Source organism: Myxocyprinus asiaticus, chromosome 45 (genome assembly GCF_019703515.2).
Source record: "Myxocyprinus asiaticus isolate MX2 ecotype Aquarium Trade chromosome 45, UBuf_Myxa_2, whole genome shotgun sequence".
Lineage (NCBI taxonomy): Eukaryota > Metazoa > Chordata > Actinopteri > Cypriniformes > Catostomidae > Myxocyprinus > Myxocyprinus asiaticus.
Genome location: NC_059388.1, coordinates 9,424,159 through 9,443,548, shown reverse-complemented (window position 1 = coordinate 9,443,548; position 19,390 = coordinate 9,424,159). Strand labels below are relative to the sequence as shown.

Sequence of the window (19,390 nt, the reverse complement as noted above, 5' to 3'; positions counted from 1 at the left end):
ACCCAGGCAAGAACACCAGAAGAGGGCGGTGATGCGCTGGACTGAAGGGAGATTGCTGGAGCCAGCGCGAGACCTGCCCGGTTCCTAGAAGAGGGCACTCGTCACCATGGTGGCTCGATTGCCTCACTAGAGGCACAAGCCCAGAGTCCATCAGGGAGTCCAGGCCGCTCGGATCTGGTGGAGGATGACGCCCAGTCAGACGGAAACGAATATGCCGGGATTGAGTTCCTTAGGAAGTGGTGATGGCCCTCTTTGGTGAACGACAGCACACTGGCAGTGAATACGAGCCCAGGTGGTCCTGGAAAGGTCCTGGTGGTGATGGGTCAGCGCCGCCTGAGCCATACCTCACACAGGTCCAGCTGGTGGTCTTGTGTGCGGTGTGGAGCAAAGAGGACACTTGAGGAGGTGCAGCGTGTGGAGGCCATCTTCAGCACAGCACGGCCATGGCTAATCCCTGTGAGGGTACATCAAGCTGAATATGCTTTTGAGAATAGTGGCGGGGAAACCGAGATGGTTTATCTTACTATCATTGTGGTGAGCTAGGACATGTGGCACGAAACTGCCCAGCCCTAGTACTCACATCCCCTTGTATGAGAAACTCCGGGCTCTGGGCTTAAACAGCTCACTGTGCAGTTGGATCCTGGACTTCCTGTCAAGCAGACGCCAGGTGGTTAGAATAGGCAGCAACATCTCCTCATCACTGACCCTCAACACTGGAGCCCCGCAGGGCTGTGTTCTCAGCCCACTACTGTATTCCTTGTACACACATGACTGTGTGGCAACACATAGCTCCAATGCCATCATTAAGTTTGCTGATGACACGACGGTGGTAGGTCTGATCACTGACAATGATGAAACAGCCTACAGAGAGGAGGTGCACACTCTGACACACTGGTGTCAGGAGCACAACCTCTCCCTCAACGTCAGTAAGACAAAGGAGCTTGTGGTGGACTTCAGGAGAAAAGACAAAGAACACAGTCCCATCACCATCAATGGAGCACCAGTGGAGAGAGTCAGCAGCTTCAAGTTCCTGGGTGTCCACATCACTGAGGAACTCACATGGTCCATCCACACTGAAGTCATTGTGAAGAAGGCTCATCAGCACCTCTTCTTCCTGAGACGGCTGAGGAAGTTTGGAATGAACCGCCACATCTTCACACGGTTCTACACCTGCACTGTAGAGAGCATCCTGACTGGCTGCATCTCCGCCTGGTACGGCAATAGCACCGCCCACAACCGCAAAGTACTGCAAAGTTTAGTGCGAACTGCCAGACACATCATCGGAGGTGAGCTTCCCTCCCTCCAGGAAATATATACAAGGCGGTGTGTGAAAAAAGCTCGGAGGATCATCAGAGACTCCAGCCACCCGAGCCATGGGCTGTTCTCACTGCTACCATCAGGTAGGCGGTATCGCGGCATCAGGACCCGCACCAGCCGACTTCATGATAACTTCTTCCCCCAAGTGATCAGACTTCTGAATGAAGTGTAATTATGTGTATATCAGATGTTTAAATTGTGTTGTGTTAATTTGGTGTTATTGTAAATTGGTACAGTCTCATCACTGTCATGACTGCTATGTTGATCGGAACTGCACCCAAGAATTTCACACACCATTGCACTTGTGTATATGGCTGTGTGACAATAAAGTGATTTGATTTGATTTGATTTTGATTTGATTTGTACCCCCCTCCATGGGAAGTGCACGATTTCCCATCTCAGAGGCTGGGAATTGCTACGTCATCGTGGCTATAGACTACTTCACTAAGTGGCCCGAGGCGTACGCGATTCCTGATCAAAGCACTGCCACTACGACGGGGAAGCTAGTGGAGGAGATGTTCTGTCAGTTTGGTGTTTCCAAGGAGCTCCATAGCGATTCAAGGCCGGAACTTCGAGGCAGAGGTTTTTGCAAAGGTCTGTCGACAGTTGGGGGTGCGGAAGACCCATACCACTCCTCTCCATCCTCAAAGCGATGGTCTGGTGGAGCGGTTTAACCGCATCCTCTCTACCTAGCTGGAAATATTCACCTGCAAAAATCAATGAGACTGGGACCAACATCTGGCCTTGATTCTATGGACGTACCGAACAGCGGTACAGGAGTCGACTGGATGCACCCCTGTGGCTCTTATGTTCGGGCAGGAACTGCGAACGCCTGTGGATTTGATTTTCTGCACATCCCCGGAGCCAGATCTTCCTGGTGGGCCAAGTATGGATTATCTCCGTCGGCTGCGGGAGCATATGTTGACAAAACATGCCATGGCTGGGGAGCGACAAGAGGCAGCAGCTGGTAAACGAAAGTGCGCCTATGACACATAAACTAATATTCAAGACTTTAGTTCTGGCGACCGTGTTTGAGTTTACTATCCTACGAGAAAAAAAGGATGCTCCCCCAAATTGGACAGCCTGAACCACCATGGAAATGGTCTAAGCTGGTCTCTTTAGCAGGGAAAGATGATACACTAAATTACAGCCAGTTTGAGTCAGATGGTAACTGATAAACAGCTACAGGCCTGCAGTATGATCAAAATGTGTCAGTCCTAGTAACAGCTGAAGATCATGGGAAAGACGCTCACACAGGGGAAAAGATGATACAGGACATCTTACACACCAAACAACACAAACTATCAGAAACATCATAGTCATGTTCCTTTGAGGTTATTTTTATCAGTTTGATTTAATGTCTGGATTCCCTCAACTATCAGCAATACTTTTAATCTTTTAACAGGAAACAGCATAGTTCCTCTCTTGCTGTTCTGAATCTCTTCTGGTCCGGCTTCTGGTTTTAATCTCAGCATAAGGAAACAAAGATGGCAGTGTGAATCGTTAGGGCAAAATGTGAGCAGACAGAGTGCTATAGATTTAAGATATAAGCTGATAGATGAAAAGACATAAGGTCTTTGATATCACCTCAGGCCTCCAAACAAAGCAAGACCTCAACTTGACTACTGAACCCACATCCACCCTACAGAAAGAGCAAAAAATTGCTGCGGCTTTCATCATGCCTCAACCAAACACACACACACACACACGCGCACGCTCACAGCTGTGATTAAACACACTAAAGGTCAGTGTGTTTTCATTAAATACAGCCACACTATGGCTGTCAGAGCTTTATAAGCTGAGAGTGAAAAATAACTAACCACAGGCACTGACAAATGAGAAAAAGACAAATAAACAGAATACACATAAAATGGCCTGTTTTAAAAAATCTTTTCTAGGGCTGTGTATCACCAGCAACTGTTTGTATAAACAGATTCAGTTTGTACAAACCTCAAAATCAGATATTTCATTCAAAAACATATTGTCTACTGTCAAAATCAAACTTTGGCCTCAGATGACACATAAAATCTAACAAATACACAGACTACTCCACTGCCTACAGTACACCAGTGAGATAAATTCAAAACACTATTTAAAAAAGAAATAAAAAAAACTTTAACTGGGAATCAGGAATCATTTCGCAGGTCAATGTCTATTATACACCATAAACTGAATGGGGCAGGTACAATGAAATACAACAAGGAGCTTTTAGAAAAGCTTATTTCCATTACAGTACTGCAAAGTGATATTACAGTTGATGAAAAGCACTTTCAAAAAGAAAGTTCAAATTACAGATAATTGAGTATGAAAGTGGTATGCTACAAAATACAGTATACTATCAAAAACATCACAGTAAAAAAATAAATAAATAAACACTTGCTACTCATCAGCACCCTCAGCATCCTGTCTCTGGGCACGATCAAGCCACATAACTTCATCCACATCACACTAAATGTTTGTCCTGGCAAGGCAGCAGGAATAATAATCACACTAATAGTTTGCCCTGGCAAGGCAGATGGAATAATATTCTCTGCTGTGTCTTATCCAGCCTTGGATTGACTTCATAGCAATGTCACCACAGGCCTCCTCAATCGCCTGCAGAAGGTTTTCACATCAGTAAGGGTTTCAGTCATAAACCTTCCTTCGCCATGTTGAAAAAAACTTATCTATGGGAGGAATGGGGAGTATGCTGGTATAAAAATTTTAGAAAATATGGCATGATCATTGAACCAATTGCGGACCAGAGCAGCATGTTTTCACAAATTACAACATACCGAGCTAAGAGATGTTCTGTGTTGTAAGGGCTGAGGGAAGCATGATGGTGGAGAACCCCATGGTGGTTGATGGCAACGCACAGTGTAAATTGCCCCCACGTTGGCCAGGGACATCCACAATGACATGCCATCCAATAATGTTCTGCCCCATTCATCTCCTTTTTATGAGGATTAACCCAGCTTCATTACAGTTTATTACAATAATTTTCACACATTTCTCAATACTGAGAATGCATTTTCTCGCCCTTCACCAAAGTAAAGCGGATGCTGCTGAACCTGGGCAGGCGCCTGGCGAACTGAATCGCGTAGCCGAGTCGGACGGACCGGGTCAGCCATCGCGACAGTTTGGAAAGCACGAGCCACACATCCAAACACCTGGCAAGGGGGACCAAGGGAATGATCACGTCGGACATACCGGCGGGTGGGGTCTTGCGGCGGGGTGGCGCCCGAGGCGCCATGCCGAGGGGGCTCGAACCCCATGGCCATGCTGAGTCCAGCGATATCGTAGCACTTACCTGGCTCCTGATGCCCACTATAAGATTGGTTGATGAGGGGAGAGGAGGAATATCGTCCCCGCAGTCCATCGGAACCAACCCGGTGTGGGCATGTTTGTGCCACAGCTGGGTGCGCAGGGGTGGGGGGTCCGCCGCTGGAGCGCCGATCCTGCCAAAATGGGACGGTGGACGGCGGTCGTGATGACGGCCGTGCGCACCTGACATGTGACCCAGGGAACAAGAAAACCACTCTTTTGTTGAAGTTTTGGGTACCGCAGCCTCTTGGGTGTGCGGCGAAAAATTAAACATACGATTCTCCTCCTGGCCCTCCACCGGGGGATGGAGTGGTCTGTCTTCCAGCTCCATAGAAGCGGGTCTCCTCATCCCTGGGTCGCCCGTCTCAGGGGCGCTTTGAAGCCTTCCTTGGGTTCTTGGCAGCCGGCCACGAGACGGGTGGCGTCTGCTTCCTGCGGTGGGCTCTACGCCAGGGCCGGGTCGTGGGGGCGGGCTGCGGTGGAGCCGGTGCTGTTGTTGCAGGAGGACGCACTTGGCGATGAGCAGACGGGGTAGGCCTTAGCCATCAGAGACGATGGAAACCTACAGGCCCTGGACGGGAGCTTCGGGTGCCCATGCCAGGTGGTGGTGCTGAAACCAATCATTGAGTCGCAAGGGTTCAGGGGAGAGTGGAGGGTTCCACTCTAGTCCGATGCTCGCGGTTGCCCGGGAAAGCATGTCCGTCATCTCCACGTCGGCCTGAGACTGGGCGACCATACCCGAAGGAGGAAGCTCAGCCGAGGCCTCCACGTCAGAATGGACGAGCCCACTCTCCAATGCTGCACTCGATAACTCATCGTCTTCCCGGGCCCCGAATAAGAGGTCGAACTTGCCCTGAGACGAGCCGGCGGTCTCATCCGAGAGCCCATCCAGGGCAAGTGAGCATGCTGAGGAATGGGAGGTCTGTGGGGGTTACCCAGCAGAGGTGCTCCCATTGAAATCCCCAAATCGCCCCCAGTGCTAGCCGACGTGGCCTCATACCCATAGGTAGAAGGACCGAGACGGGGAGCCGCTGGGGTGGCTTGCTTTCTTACGAAGGCAAGCCGCGACCGCAACATTGCCATAGTCATGTTCTCGCAATGAGGACAAAACCCATCCACGAACGATGTCTCCGCGTGGGCAGTGGTCAGACACGTAAGGCAGCGATCGTGGCCCTCAGAAGCGGAGAGATAACGATCGCAACCAGGAATAACACTCAAATGGAAAGGCATCTTTAAAAAGATGTTCCGTGTGTGCCGCTTTTTTAGGATAGAAAATATACTCTTTTTTAGAATATACTCTTTGTTTGCTCTGCCGAAGCGCCCAGGGGCTTTCTCTGCACTCCACGGGTGCAGAGGGGGAGAAGCCGCTGAAATGCGCCATAAAATCCAGCAGTTTGAGTTTAATTGAATTCAGTGCACTAAATGCAATCGCTCGGCTCTGAAGAGAAAATCTGAATGAGTGGTTGCATGCCAGCTCCTTTTATACCCGTATGTCCGGGGGAGTGGCATGCAAATTCCACTCAACAATTCCCATTGGCCTTTTTTCAAAAAGCAGAGGTGTTTAGGGATCCCAAGAGTGACCCCTAGTGTCACTACATCGACACAATGTTGAGTGAGTGACAGATAGGGAAATATTTTTACACTTGTCAGAATAACATAAAAGTTCTCTAACATTGTGTTTTGAACCATTGCTTCGGCAAAGCATCTCTCACACCAGTCACCCCCCCCCCCCCACCCCACCCCCATGTTAATGACATGTTACTTGAGCATGTAACTTAAATGTACTTTTTTCTCTCCAGACAAAAACTTTTTTGAATAACCAATTTATTTGTCCGGAGGACAAACACATGACAATGCTTAATGTCGAGCCTTGGCTCAAATGTATGCTCTAACTGATTTTGTGGTTTGTTAAACTCTGTCTCGTTTATGCTTCGTGGGTGTGACTTTTTTGCCGTGTCATCACCATTCATATCTATACAACCAATGTGTTTATGATTAAATTATTACTAGAGCACAAAATTGTTTACAAGAGCACAAAGTTCTTCATAGATCTAGCCTCTTAATTTTGCTCTGAAAATGCACCAGATCGATGCATTAAAATTTATATTGTACAACATTTTCTTCCAGGGGAGCATGACCCCAGACCCCCTGGAGGGTCTGAGGTCCACCCACCACAGTCTCACAAAATCCTGTGGGAAACACTGTAACAGTATGGAATGAATCTCAAATGCTGCAATTTTCTTCAGTGTGCATGTGGCATAATAATAAAAAAATAAAGAAATAAATAAAAAACGCAAAATGGAAAATAAAAGTTAGTTACAATCAGCAGTACTTCCATCTAAATGACAATAAAAAGACAATGACAAAGTCACAGTCAGAAAAATACATGCAAGTAATTCTGTAATCTCAATTTACAGTACATCTTCCACAGTAATTTAGATCAGTTAGGTTCACTTGCAGAAAACATATCATACCTGTTTGTTTGTTGAAATATTCGCACAATGGATGTCACTGTTGAACATTGGAGATTTGGCTTCCTGTTCTTTTGTAGAGATGGTAATGGCATAGAAGACAAAACACATGGGTAGGTCTTCAGCTAAAATGGGAATCAGCTATTTTATTATTTATTTATCTTGATTGAGGATATATTTCAGTATACTATTATTATTAAATATATCAAATTGTGATTTAACAGTACTGAAAACAGTATGCAAACTAGTGCAAAAAAAGTTGCTTTTACATAAAGTTTTTCTGGTTTTTGATTTTTGATAGATGTGGTCACTGAATGGATTTTGCCTTAAAGAGATGAAAACTAATCCACAGACACAGTTTAGTCCACTTAGACTGATATTGTGCTGACTGTAAGAAGAGTTTTGAAAATGTGTTCTCAGTATTGAGAAATGTGTGAACATGATTGTAAAAAAAAAAAAAAAAAAAACATAAATATATCTATTCATGAATCCTCTTAATTTCTTTCAAAAGGCACCCTGTATGCCCTTTTCATCCTAATATCGGTTTTGACGCAGGATTCAGTAAATGGTAGAAATGCTAATTTGATCAGTTTCTGAGAAGGTATGTTGATCTTTAATGATTTTACTCGGAATTTCCCGTATCCGAATTGCATTATTGGCAATGACCATATTTACCATAGCAGTTTCATGATCTCCTGACAAATGACTTTGTCTACCTCCCTCAGGCAGCCACCTCTCAGTTCTGCAAAAATACTGTACATGTAAGTACTACTGGGCTACAAATAGATTTTATAATTATAAGTATGAGGGTCTAAATCATGTAAAACAGTAATTACTCTACATAGAAAGGTGAAGGTTTTCCCACCTATAGTGCTGTTCTGTTACTATACTGTATACTGTAATTAAATGAGTAAATTGTATAGTAACCCTGAAAATTACAGTACAGTGTCTATGGAAAATGTCAGTTAGCAATCGAGAAAAAAAAACTGTAAATACATATACAGTCTGAATGTGCTGCGCACACTTCGTTTGAAACAAATAAATAAAATAATGTAATGGTAAGTTGAAAAGTAATTATTCTGTTTTTCAGTTGATTAAAATTCTATGAATTACAACCCCAATTCCCAAAAAGTTGGGACAGTATGAAAAATGCTAATAAAGACAAAAAGGAGTTATTTGTAAATTATATTCACCCTTTGCGATATTGAAAGCACTACAACTAAACATTATTATGTTTTACCTTGTGAATTTCATTGTTTTTTTGTTTTTTGTTTTTATGTACAGTGATTTCAAATCAGATGATTGCAACATGCTCCATAAAAGTAGAGACAGGGGCAATTTAAGACTAATAACAATTTGACGAGTTAAAATATCAAGGCAATGTGAAACAGGAGATGTTACCACATGTACGAAGAGAGGTCTCGGTGCATCCACAGAACTCTCTTTGTTTTCGAGATGGTTGACACTCAACAGAGCAGCTTTTAATGGACTCTTTTCAGACCTCTGGCTCGTTTGTTTGGCATTAGCAGAGCAGAGTCTTTAATTTATGACGTTGAGGAATTTCCGGTGTTGATCCTGGATTCAAGTCATTTGCCTAGCAATTGTTCGTTCTTCTGCCCATAATATACTACAACAGTGCATAATATAGTTAAAAGATTCAAGGAATATGGTCAAATCTTGGTGCATAAAGGGCAAGACGAAAACCACTTCCAAATACAAGTGATCTCTGATCCCTCATACATCACTGTCTTAAAAAAAACATCATTCATCTGTAATGGATATCATGAACATGGGCTTGGGATTATTTTAGTAAACCTTTGTTAGTCAACACCATTTGCCGCTGCATCCACAGATGCAAGTTAAGACTTTACTATGCAAAGCAGAATCTCTACATCAACACTGTCTAGAAGCGCTGCCGACTTCTCTGGGCTTGGTCTCATCTTAGATGGAAAGTAGAACAGTGGAACCATGTTTTTTGGTTCGATGAGTCCACATTTCAAATAGTTTTTGAAAAACACGGCCGTCATGTTCTCCGAGCCAAAGAGGAAAAGGACCATCCAAGCTGTTATCAGCATCAGGTCCAAAAGCCGGTGTCTGTATGGGCCAGGTGTGTGTCAGTGCCCATGGCATGGGTAACTCTGTGAGGGCACCATTAATGCAGACAGATATGTAAAAATTTTGGAGCAGCATATACTGTCATCCAGCACTGTCTTTTCCAGGGACATCCCAGAATTTTCAGCAGGACAACTTCAAACCATTTACTGGCCGAAAAAGCTGAGAATGCGGGTGCTAGATTGGCCTGCCCGCAGTGCTGACCATCTCCAATTGAGAATGTGTGGTGCATTATGAAGCACACAATATGGCAACAAAGACCCCGTACAGTTGTGCAGCTGAAGACCTGCATAATGGATGAATGGGGGAAAATTCCACTTTTTAAACTTAACAAACTTGTGTCTTCAGTGCCTTAATGCTTAATAAGTGTTATTACAAGAAATGGTGATGTTTCACAATGGTAAACACTTGACTGTCCCAACTGGAGTGTGTTGCAATCATCTGATTTGAAATTACTGTACATAAAAAAAACAAAGAAAAAAAAATGAAATTCTCAAGGTAAAACATCATATAATGTTTAATTGTAGTGTTTTCAATGCAGCAAAGGGTGAATATAATTTCATTAGCATTTTTCAAACTGTCCCAACTTTTTCAGAATTGGGGTTGTAATTTGATTAGACAGTTGTTGTTGTTGTTTTTTGTTTTAATGATACATTTTAAACTAAATAAATAAAAAATATAATGAAAAACATGGAATTTGGGAAAAGGTTAAAAAAAATAAATAAAATGGTTTTCATAGGGTCCTAAAGGTAAAACCTCACATGCCATTCAAAACACAAGAAGGTCCATACAGATAACAAAAGTATACTAAAGAATTATGTTACCAAAAAGAAAATGACTTATAGTGGCCCTTCCTTCCTTCCTTATGCTTTTAGTGTTTTGTGCTACCCTAATGGTTCTGGTTCAAAATTAAAGGCTGTTTTAAACAAAGTGTGCAACAGGTAAGGCAAAGCCTAACACAAGTCAAAGACAACTCATTACTTCACACTAGGGGTTTAACAGTTCAAATTCCTCAAGGTTTGATTTTTGTAACATTTTAGGGTCACAGTTTCAGTATAGTTCAATACTTGCTATGTTCAGAAAAAATACTGCCAAATCCAAAGATTACTCAATTCGGGAACAAACACTTCAACATGTTTGTATTTAGGAAAAATCACCACAGTTGTACTACAGTAACAACATTTTTACCATGGTAGATTTAGTAAAAAAATAGTAACCACAAAATTAACCATGGTTCAAACAGTCATATTTAGTAGTAAAACCATGGTTAACTGTATCACAACCATGGTTTTTGCAAACAAAACCATGGTTACAGCAGTCATGGTTACTACAAAATTTATCATAAAACCATGGTTTATTTTCATTAGAAATATTCATTAAAAAAATCTCTAATTACTAAATCAACATTTAAACTTAATACCTGCATTTGTATGCTGCATGCATCAACATAAAGTGCATTTAAAACTCAACATATATTCAACATTCAGAAGCTGTGTATCACACTATAGAAGGAATAACATTGCTGTAAAAATGGATACAAGAAAAGGTGTTGTAACATGGCTCAAGTGGTTTAATCATACACTGAAATTCCAAATTGTCATCAACGGAGTAGGGCAACACATCTTTGGCAATGAACACCCCAAGCACTTTAGTTATTGTTTCATGTCTGTCTGAATTAGCACTGAGCGCCAGCAGAATGGAGTGTATGCAGTTTCGGTCTCAACTGCGCTTCTCTGAGCACTGTGCGCTATCTATACCAGAGTTGAGGTCTGCACGGGCCTTAAAATGAAACCAGTACCCGACCCGTTCCCAAGGCTGTGTGGAGAACGTAAATTTTTTGTGACACCTGTGCTAAAAACAAGCTAAACGCAGAAAGCAGGTGACTCGACATGCATTTTTGAAACTTGAAATTAATTTAAACTTGAATGACACAGTGCCTAAAAATATGCCAGTCCTGCGGGAGATGCTGAAGAAACAGCAAGATGCGGTGCAACAGTCAAAGACATTTGTCCAGCATGTGTTTACATAGGAGAACAATGGGAAAACAGAGCAGACAAGTGCAAAACACGGTGTGAACAGCCCCTAACTCGTCCATTCACGCATGTCTCTGAGTGAGAGTGTGTGCACAAAACAAATTCGGTAGGCCTGTTTATTTTTTCATTAATTACAAATTACTGTTTGAAACCTTAACATCAGGGACAGGCCTATGATGCTTTAAAATGCTGTCTAGAAAGGCAGCTCACTAGGATTTGAAACAGAGCTGATGACAATCACAAAATGTTCACAAGACTTCTCTACTGACATAATGACTGCTCCTGCTTGTATATCTAGATGATGATGGATTCTAACTCGGATTGAAATGCAAAACAAACCTTATGTAATGTATATAATTATTAGCACATTCCAACAAAGAATGTGATAGCCCATGTGGTATACTGTGGTAATGTCACAGTAATAATAATGTGTCTTATATTATCCGTTCTGTTCTTTACAGTCAGTTGTTGATCAGATATTGCCCCATCTTTAAAAAGGTAATTGGCAGCGGGGGCATGGTCGAGCATCTGTCTGGAGAGAGAGAAAGCGGTAAGGGCACTTGCACCTGAGCTAGATTATGTGTAACACCTGTCTCTAATTCCAGTGAGCATGGGGAGAGCGGCATATAAGCAGCCACGCCACCAGCAGAGAAAGAGAGAGAGAGTCGGGCACAAGGAAGGCCACGGTGCTCCTGAAGCATAAAAGTAATCTATGTGACTCCAGTTGATCAATGAATGTCTCGTGAAGGGAATCAATATATTTATGTAAGAAACTAGTCAATAATTAAAACGTTTTTAACTTTAAATTGGCGCTTCCGTCCAAGGCTCTGAGGCTGTCTGAAATGGCAGAACTCTTGCGTTACGTTCGTTCTTCTGTTGTAAATAAGCACTGCTTCCGAATTCTTGCGTGAACTTGTCGACGCGCTTACGTCACGCAACAGCTTACTTTTGTGCTGCCTACATTTGTCTTTTGGACCGTCAAAGTGCTGGCACAAAAATCTTAATTTGTGTTCTGCTGAAGAAAGACAGTCATACATTTTTGATGCGCAAAGTCTTTCACTGCAGCCTTAATGTTGATGTTGCGAGCACGGGCATTCTCAATACTCAGAAGAGCTAAACTGGACAGTCTTTCTTGTGGCATTGTGCTCCTGAGAAATGTCTTGATCAATTTCAATTTCGAGAATGATCTTTCAGGAGTTGCAACCATTACAGGTAAAATTAGAAACAAACTTGAGAGCCGTTGCAGTATCGAGGACACTGGGCAAGATGGAGTGGTGTTAAATAATTAACAGCTGCGCAAGATCTGCAATGATTTATCTGTTTTCATAAAATATACAGTACATAAACACAATGCACTTTATCAAATTAACAGAGCAGCAGAGAGCAATAAGGAACTGTGCAAGAAGTAATAGATTAATTACAACATATTATATCATTATATAACAATAATAACGTGCGTTATTCAACAATATTAAGTAGTGTAAGTTTAATTAATATTATTCAGAATATGGAAGTTTAACACACTCAGTTTTTTGATGATGACAGAAGCACATAAACGAGATGAAATATTGGAGAGAGAGAGATGATAGAAGCTGACGTCAATTAATAGGGAATTGTTGTCCCTGCAAAGATTCAAGAATTGAGTTCCGTTCTAAAAAAATCAAAGGATAAGTGAATCTGCGAAGAGGCCCCCCCATAGGGGTGGGGCCCCCCACACACTGCGGGGGCTGCTGTGGTGTCCCGTACGCCACTGGCTGACACTCCTGAGAACATGTAATGTTTCATTTTTATTCATTGTCATTTTTTCATAAATGGGGAAAAATGGCATGACAGACATGACAGCTGTGGAAAAGGCACTTACATGATGAGGCAAAACCATCCAAAACACTTTGAAACATGCAGACACTGACCTCTGAGACATCGTTATTATAACCATCAATGCATCATTATGATACTATTCTGCAAAATGCTGCATTTAAAACAACGCCTCACTCAGCGCTGCCTGAGCGAGCGACGTCCTCCAGCAGCTGTGTGGGGGTACACGCTAACCAGCGATATAACGTGATAGGCGATATAACCTTAAGCTCTAAAACGTAATGGACGTGACAGCGCTGAAACGCCGCAACCTCATAAATTTCTTTATGAAAATGTATTTCTCTTATATTTTCAAAAATAAACGCTGTTATGACAAAGTGAGTGTACATATTTCTAAGACATCTTCTTGACTTTCTGTAAAAAGATTATTGTATTGTTATTGTTATTGTTGTTTGCAACCATAAACACTGGCTGGTTGAAAATGTTGTTTTAGAGATGGATAACCAATGCAATTCCATAAAACATTCCACTAGCACTATTATACAGTAAAATATAAACCTCTTTTTTTTTTTTTTTTTTTTTTTTTTGCTTAAAAAGTATTTTGCATATATAGTTTGATCTCCAGCTCTGATCTCACAAGACTGCTCAACTGAACCTCAAACAGACTGCATCCCAGAATGCTCTTCTCACTATCACCTTCCTTCCTATTATAAAGCATAGCTGATCCAGAGGTCACTATGATAAATGTCATCATTCCCATCATGTTGTGGTTAGAAATGAATCTGAAGGTCAAGTACATGTGGTTATAAGCTACATCTGAACTCTGGGTACCTGTGCTTAAAGTAATTTTGCCAAGAAGGACTTTTTTTCGATCAACATCAGTGTTGGTCCTGGAAAAATATTCCAATTAGCCAATTAGATTTTAGGATTATGTTTAGGATTAGGATTTTGACTCTGTATAGGGGCTTGAATTTCAATCTTATCAACCCATAATTTTGCTATTTTAAGAGATGGTTATGGTTAGTGTTAGGAATCAAGTCCTTCCTACTTGGTTAAATTACGTCATCAGACATACTACTGCTCTTTTCTGCACTTTCAATAGCAAAGGGAAATCAACTGGTCGACATTTGACAAGGCTTGGATTTCGTTTTACATTTATCCATAACTGTCAATCGCACGGCGCTGTCAAGGCATAGAAGAAACTGGAGCAGCTCTGCCTTCTTTGATTGACCATTGATCTCTCTCTGAGAAACACTTACTGTTGATCAATATCTAAGATACATCACATCCCTCTCAAAGCACATGCTAAACGTTACTTCAAACACAAACACTGTCTTGTTTCTCATCAAACACATTATGTATTCAATAACATCTTCATAGAAATCACATTTTGATAGTGACTGTAGACACTAGGGATGCCGCAGTGTGAGTTTTTGACGGTTAGATTACCGTCTGAGAAAATTTTTTTTTGCAGTTAACCGGTTTTAAGATTATTTGTACATTTTCTTATTATGCAACAGCACTGATGCAAAAAATGCATATCATATAACAATTGATCGTCTAAGTTAACGTATTTCTGGGGGATATGTGGACACTAAGGGCAGCCATACAATAAAAAAACTGATAAATACACAAAAAATAAATAGGAGGTATATTATAAGAGACACTCCTATCTAGGGCACGACACCGCTTATGTGCATCCCAAGCTCAGTGATGTACTTCACTGTAACCGGAGTGCTTCAAAAGTGTACATGTAAGATTAATGGGGCTGCGCAACATGTAGTTCACGGCATTCAACAGTTTTTTCCTCTGCATCAGTGCAACTTTTCAAGTTTACTCGCTGCTAGTAACTACACGCAATGCACCGCATGCTGTCAGCACGCTTAAACATTACAAACAGGGGAATCTTTAATTCATCACTTTAAAATCACCACAGCTAAAAATATTAAACTTAATAGTTTGTTGTTGGACGACTAGTGGAGCATCCTGTCCCATTTGTAGGATGTTTATTTTTCTATGATGTCTGTCTGCATGTTTTACATCTGTTGTCTTCAGTCATTTAAATGCTCCCAAACAGCCAAAGTAAGTAGCTTTTTTTGATGGATATGCATCTGGTAGATCAAATTCCTCTGTTACATTTTGGAATTTGTGTTAAAGCTTCAGTTTCAAGTGAATTGAAAGTTCACATTCAGTCCGCGACACCTGGCCAAAAAGCACCACGTGGCCATTGTCCATAACCATAGCAACAGCTCCAGTACCTACACAGGCACAAGAGTTTTCACATTTAGGCTTACAAAATCTTACGAAAAACTATTTTATATTTAATATTTATACATTATAGATAATGGTATTTTTATTTTTTTATTTTTTTGCCACATGTAAACAAACCATTTCACCATTTAATTTTTTAACTGTGGAGTCTAAATTCTTAAACCTAAATTTGTTAAATTAATCATGGTTAATAGTAAAACTGTATAATCGCGGTATCCCTAGTAGATACAAACAGAAAACATACTGTATCCTGAACCATAGTACGGCATGTCTACTTGTATTTGAGACATTTTTCAAAAAGTTCAAAACTCGCTCAGTTTATTTTTAACTGCTGTCCATTTTATCATCTCACTCTGAGAAGCATCTTATTTGAAATACATATTTACTGAATGGTAAAGGACCAGACGGTAAAAAAAAAGTTATCCAGTTCTCACAAGAATGCAGTGCAGTCTGTAAGCTGATGGACACAAATTTGTGGAGGTGAAACACTCACTGTTGACTGTTTTGTTTATTTCTTTCTCTGTTCTGCAGCAGTTAAAATGTCCTCACAACAACTCTCAAAATCTAAACTGAATGAAAACAAAATTGATGAAGGTTACGTAGACGCCAACACACTCAGTTCTGATTCTTCGTGGACTTCATTCTACCTTGTTATCATTCTATGTGGTGCTCTTAACTGGTGGATGGTAGAAGCTTTTATAAGGGCTTTTCCATTTACACAGTTTGCACCATTCTATTAATATTTTTATTCTGATGTTTCATATTTCACACTCTTTGTGTGTCTGTGAGAGAGAGAGAGTGAAAGAAAAAGTAGAAGAGTAAAAGAAAGAAAGTGTGTTGCAGCTCCTTCTTTCTCATTTGTCAGTCACAGTAGATGGTGGCTCTGATTAAGTTGTGTTAATTGGACTCAGTTTAAGATCCAGCTGGTAAACAATGGATCAATGTGATAAATGAGTCCTGTTACGGTTTATAGCATTGTTTCTCACACTGACAGAAAGTCTAAGAAATGAAAAAGCAAAAGACTCAAAATCTCTCAGACTACAAAAACAAAGTATGAGAGTATTTTCAACAGCTATAACAAGCTTTTTACTCACATCTAGATTTCAGTCCAGTGTCTGTTAAGTCTTAAAAGCACAATCCTATTCTTAAAGCTTATTCTAAGTCTTGACAAAACCACCCACAAATAAAATCTTAAATCAACTATCATAGATTGTGTAACTACAATGTAAGTACAATGTAATTACATTGTCAATACACATATAAGTTTGTTCAGCGCTAATGTTGTATCTTACGGTTAATATAGTGATCAGAACATCTCATAAATTATTTTTTTTAAATTTGTCAGTTACATTCAAAACAAGTCTGCAGATCAGAAAATGGCTTCAATTCTGTGGTTATCTGGTCCAGACATAAAATTTATCATTACATTATGCTTATAATGATATGCTTACAATGAGGTCACAACTTGGTTACAAAGAAAGTCAGTTATATTCAAAACTAACTGAGGTGACCTTCTTGAACAAAGTGAAGACTTAAATGTTTCAATGCTGATGCCAATATAATCAGAATATCTGGAGAACAAGACAATATAATAGAAAAATAATTAAACCAAGGCCAAAAGATGGAATAAATACATCTTCAGAAAAGCAATTTTTTACTAAGAGCAGCTTTGTAAAATTGTGCAACCTCAAGGACGTGTTTTTCAAGGCCTTGAGCCAGTATGTGATCTGCTCATTGCACACTCTGATTTCATATATCTGAATGTTTCTCTTGTACATGAACAGAATGACAGAATGTCCCTGTACCTGAGGGGATGCAACTGCTCCCACCCTCAACACACATATGGTTCATTTACGTAACAGCAGCATTCATTATGTCCACATGGTTTCTCAGATGAGGCTGCATGTTACGCTCAAACCATCTCAATCCTGAATTTACTGCTCACATGCAAAGTTATGATGAACACATCAAAAGTATCTTCAGGTCAGTGTTGCACTAATTCAATAAATCGTCATACATGCATCACACAAGCATCCCATCAGTTGAGTAGATGATTTGAAAATGAAACATTTCTTTGAACAAGCACAAGTGCCCTTGATGTGAGATTTTAACAGCCAGCTGTGACAATATTTTTAACAAGTGACAGTTCAGCTGAAAGAGGAATGAAAGATGTGAAAATCACCAGCCTCATTAAAGAGTTTGACCCTGTTTGAAAACATTCAGTGATTCGATCCTTCAGGACATCAATAGAGCATCCGTAAAGAAAAAGGACTCATTAGCAGCATGAGGGAATGTTGAGAAGTTTTAAAATATGCCAATTGTATTCTGACAGGGTCACATGATTTAATGCTGTCTGTCGTTGAGTTACTAATCATTTTGTAACATGCACATAATGACCAGTATTTAAGTGTTAGGTCTGAGTCTACTGTGCATGTATGTCATAGCTACACAGATAGCAGCAGCAGTATTGGTACATTTACTTCACTAAATCGACATAATTTTAAAACTAAATATGCACGTTAGAAGTCCTTGAGAAACTGAGAGGAAATTAGTGTATTAGGGAAATTCGAGTTGGGAACTGTTGTTATTCTGAACCAGTGCCATTGTGTGGAGTTGTGATTGTGTGTGAGTAACAAGGAAAAGAGAAAGGTCTTAACCTGAATAACAAACAAAGCAATGATTTTAAGAGACCCTTACAAAGAGAACACACATGATTGATATCACATACACAATGCAACAAACACCTACTCACATTCAAACACACACATTTTGAGGGAAACGGAACAGGTGGGAGAAGAGTGAAAGACAAAAGGCCAGAGAGATTGATGGGTATATTCATATGAATATGGAGAACTGACAGAAACCCAATGGAGTGAGACAGAGACCCAGTGAGAGTCTGATGTAAGCCAGTACACCACAATCACACACACACACACACACACACACACACACACACACACACACACAACACACATACTATATACATGCAGTACCCACACGCATCAATACACCAACAAATATATACTATAACTGCACACATGTGTGCTTTAATTCCCAAGACAAAACACAACCACAATTGCTCTAAAATGCTTTTAGGATCAATAAATGCAAGAACTGAGTTTCTATTGACACACCTTGACTTCTCCTTTACACCAACACAAAGCAAGATGTCACAAAGAACCGGCTGAAGTACAAACAAAGAAAAATCAGCCAGTTTCCCATGAGAGGAACATTTATTGGCTATTTCAAATGCATCACTGAAGCCATTCAAAGCTGAAACACTTCACCGCTCACCTTACCTAATTTGGGGAGGGAATATTTGACTTTGAAGTAATCCTGGTAGAACTGAAGGAGTCTCTTGGTGATGTGAAGAGCGTAGTCTCCCGATCCGCTTTGGATTGCATCAGGTCTGGCGTATAGACGAATCTACAACAACACAATGTATGAAGAGAGAGAATAAAAGTAAAAAGGTGTCAGACGATGACTGAACTCTAATACGGCAACAGTTACAGGTTTATCGCTGACCTGAAATCACCCAAGGGAGAACAATTTTGGACTTGAAAGGCCTGAAAGTAATCCAGCATGAATATCTTTCCAAAATGGCTTTATCTAATGTGTGGATTTGAGTACACTTCCTCTCCAACATAATTTTGCAAGTATAACAAAATGGTTTCATAGCTGGAGAAGCAATGTGAACCTGTAGTTTATTAAAACAGCTTTGTAGGCCTGGGTAGCTCAGCGAGTATTGATGCTGACTACCACCCCTGGAGTCGTGAGTTCGAATCCAGGGCGTGATTAGTAACTCCAGCCAGGTCTCCTAAGCAACCAAATTGGCCCGGTTGCTAGGGAGGTTAGAGTCACATAGGGTAACATCCTCGTGGTCGTGATTAGGGGTTCTCACTCTCAATGGGGCACGTGGTAATTTGTGCATGGATCGCGGAGAGTAGCATGAGCCTCCACATGCTGGGAGTCTCCTCGGTGTCATGTACAGCGAGCTACATGATAAGATGCGCAGCTTGACTGTCTCAGAAGTGGAGGCAACTAAGACTTGTCCTCCATCACCCGGAG

At 41.1% G+C, this 19,390-nt stretch overlaps 1 protein-coding gene across 1 annotated transcript in view; it reads right to left on the bottom strand.

Moving 5' to 3' along the window:
* Positions 1-19,390, bottom strand: part of LOC127435402 (thyrotropin-releasing hormone-degrading ectoenzyme-like) — a 215,769-nt gene that overhangs the window by 183,058 nt on the left and 13,321 nt on the right. Inside the window, exon 4 of the mRNA XM_051688862.1 lies at positions 18,622-18,748. Coding sequence (XP_051544822.1) covers positions 18,622-18,748 — 127 coding nt within the window. The remainder of the gene's footprint in view (positions 1-18,621; positions 18,749-19,390) is intronic.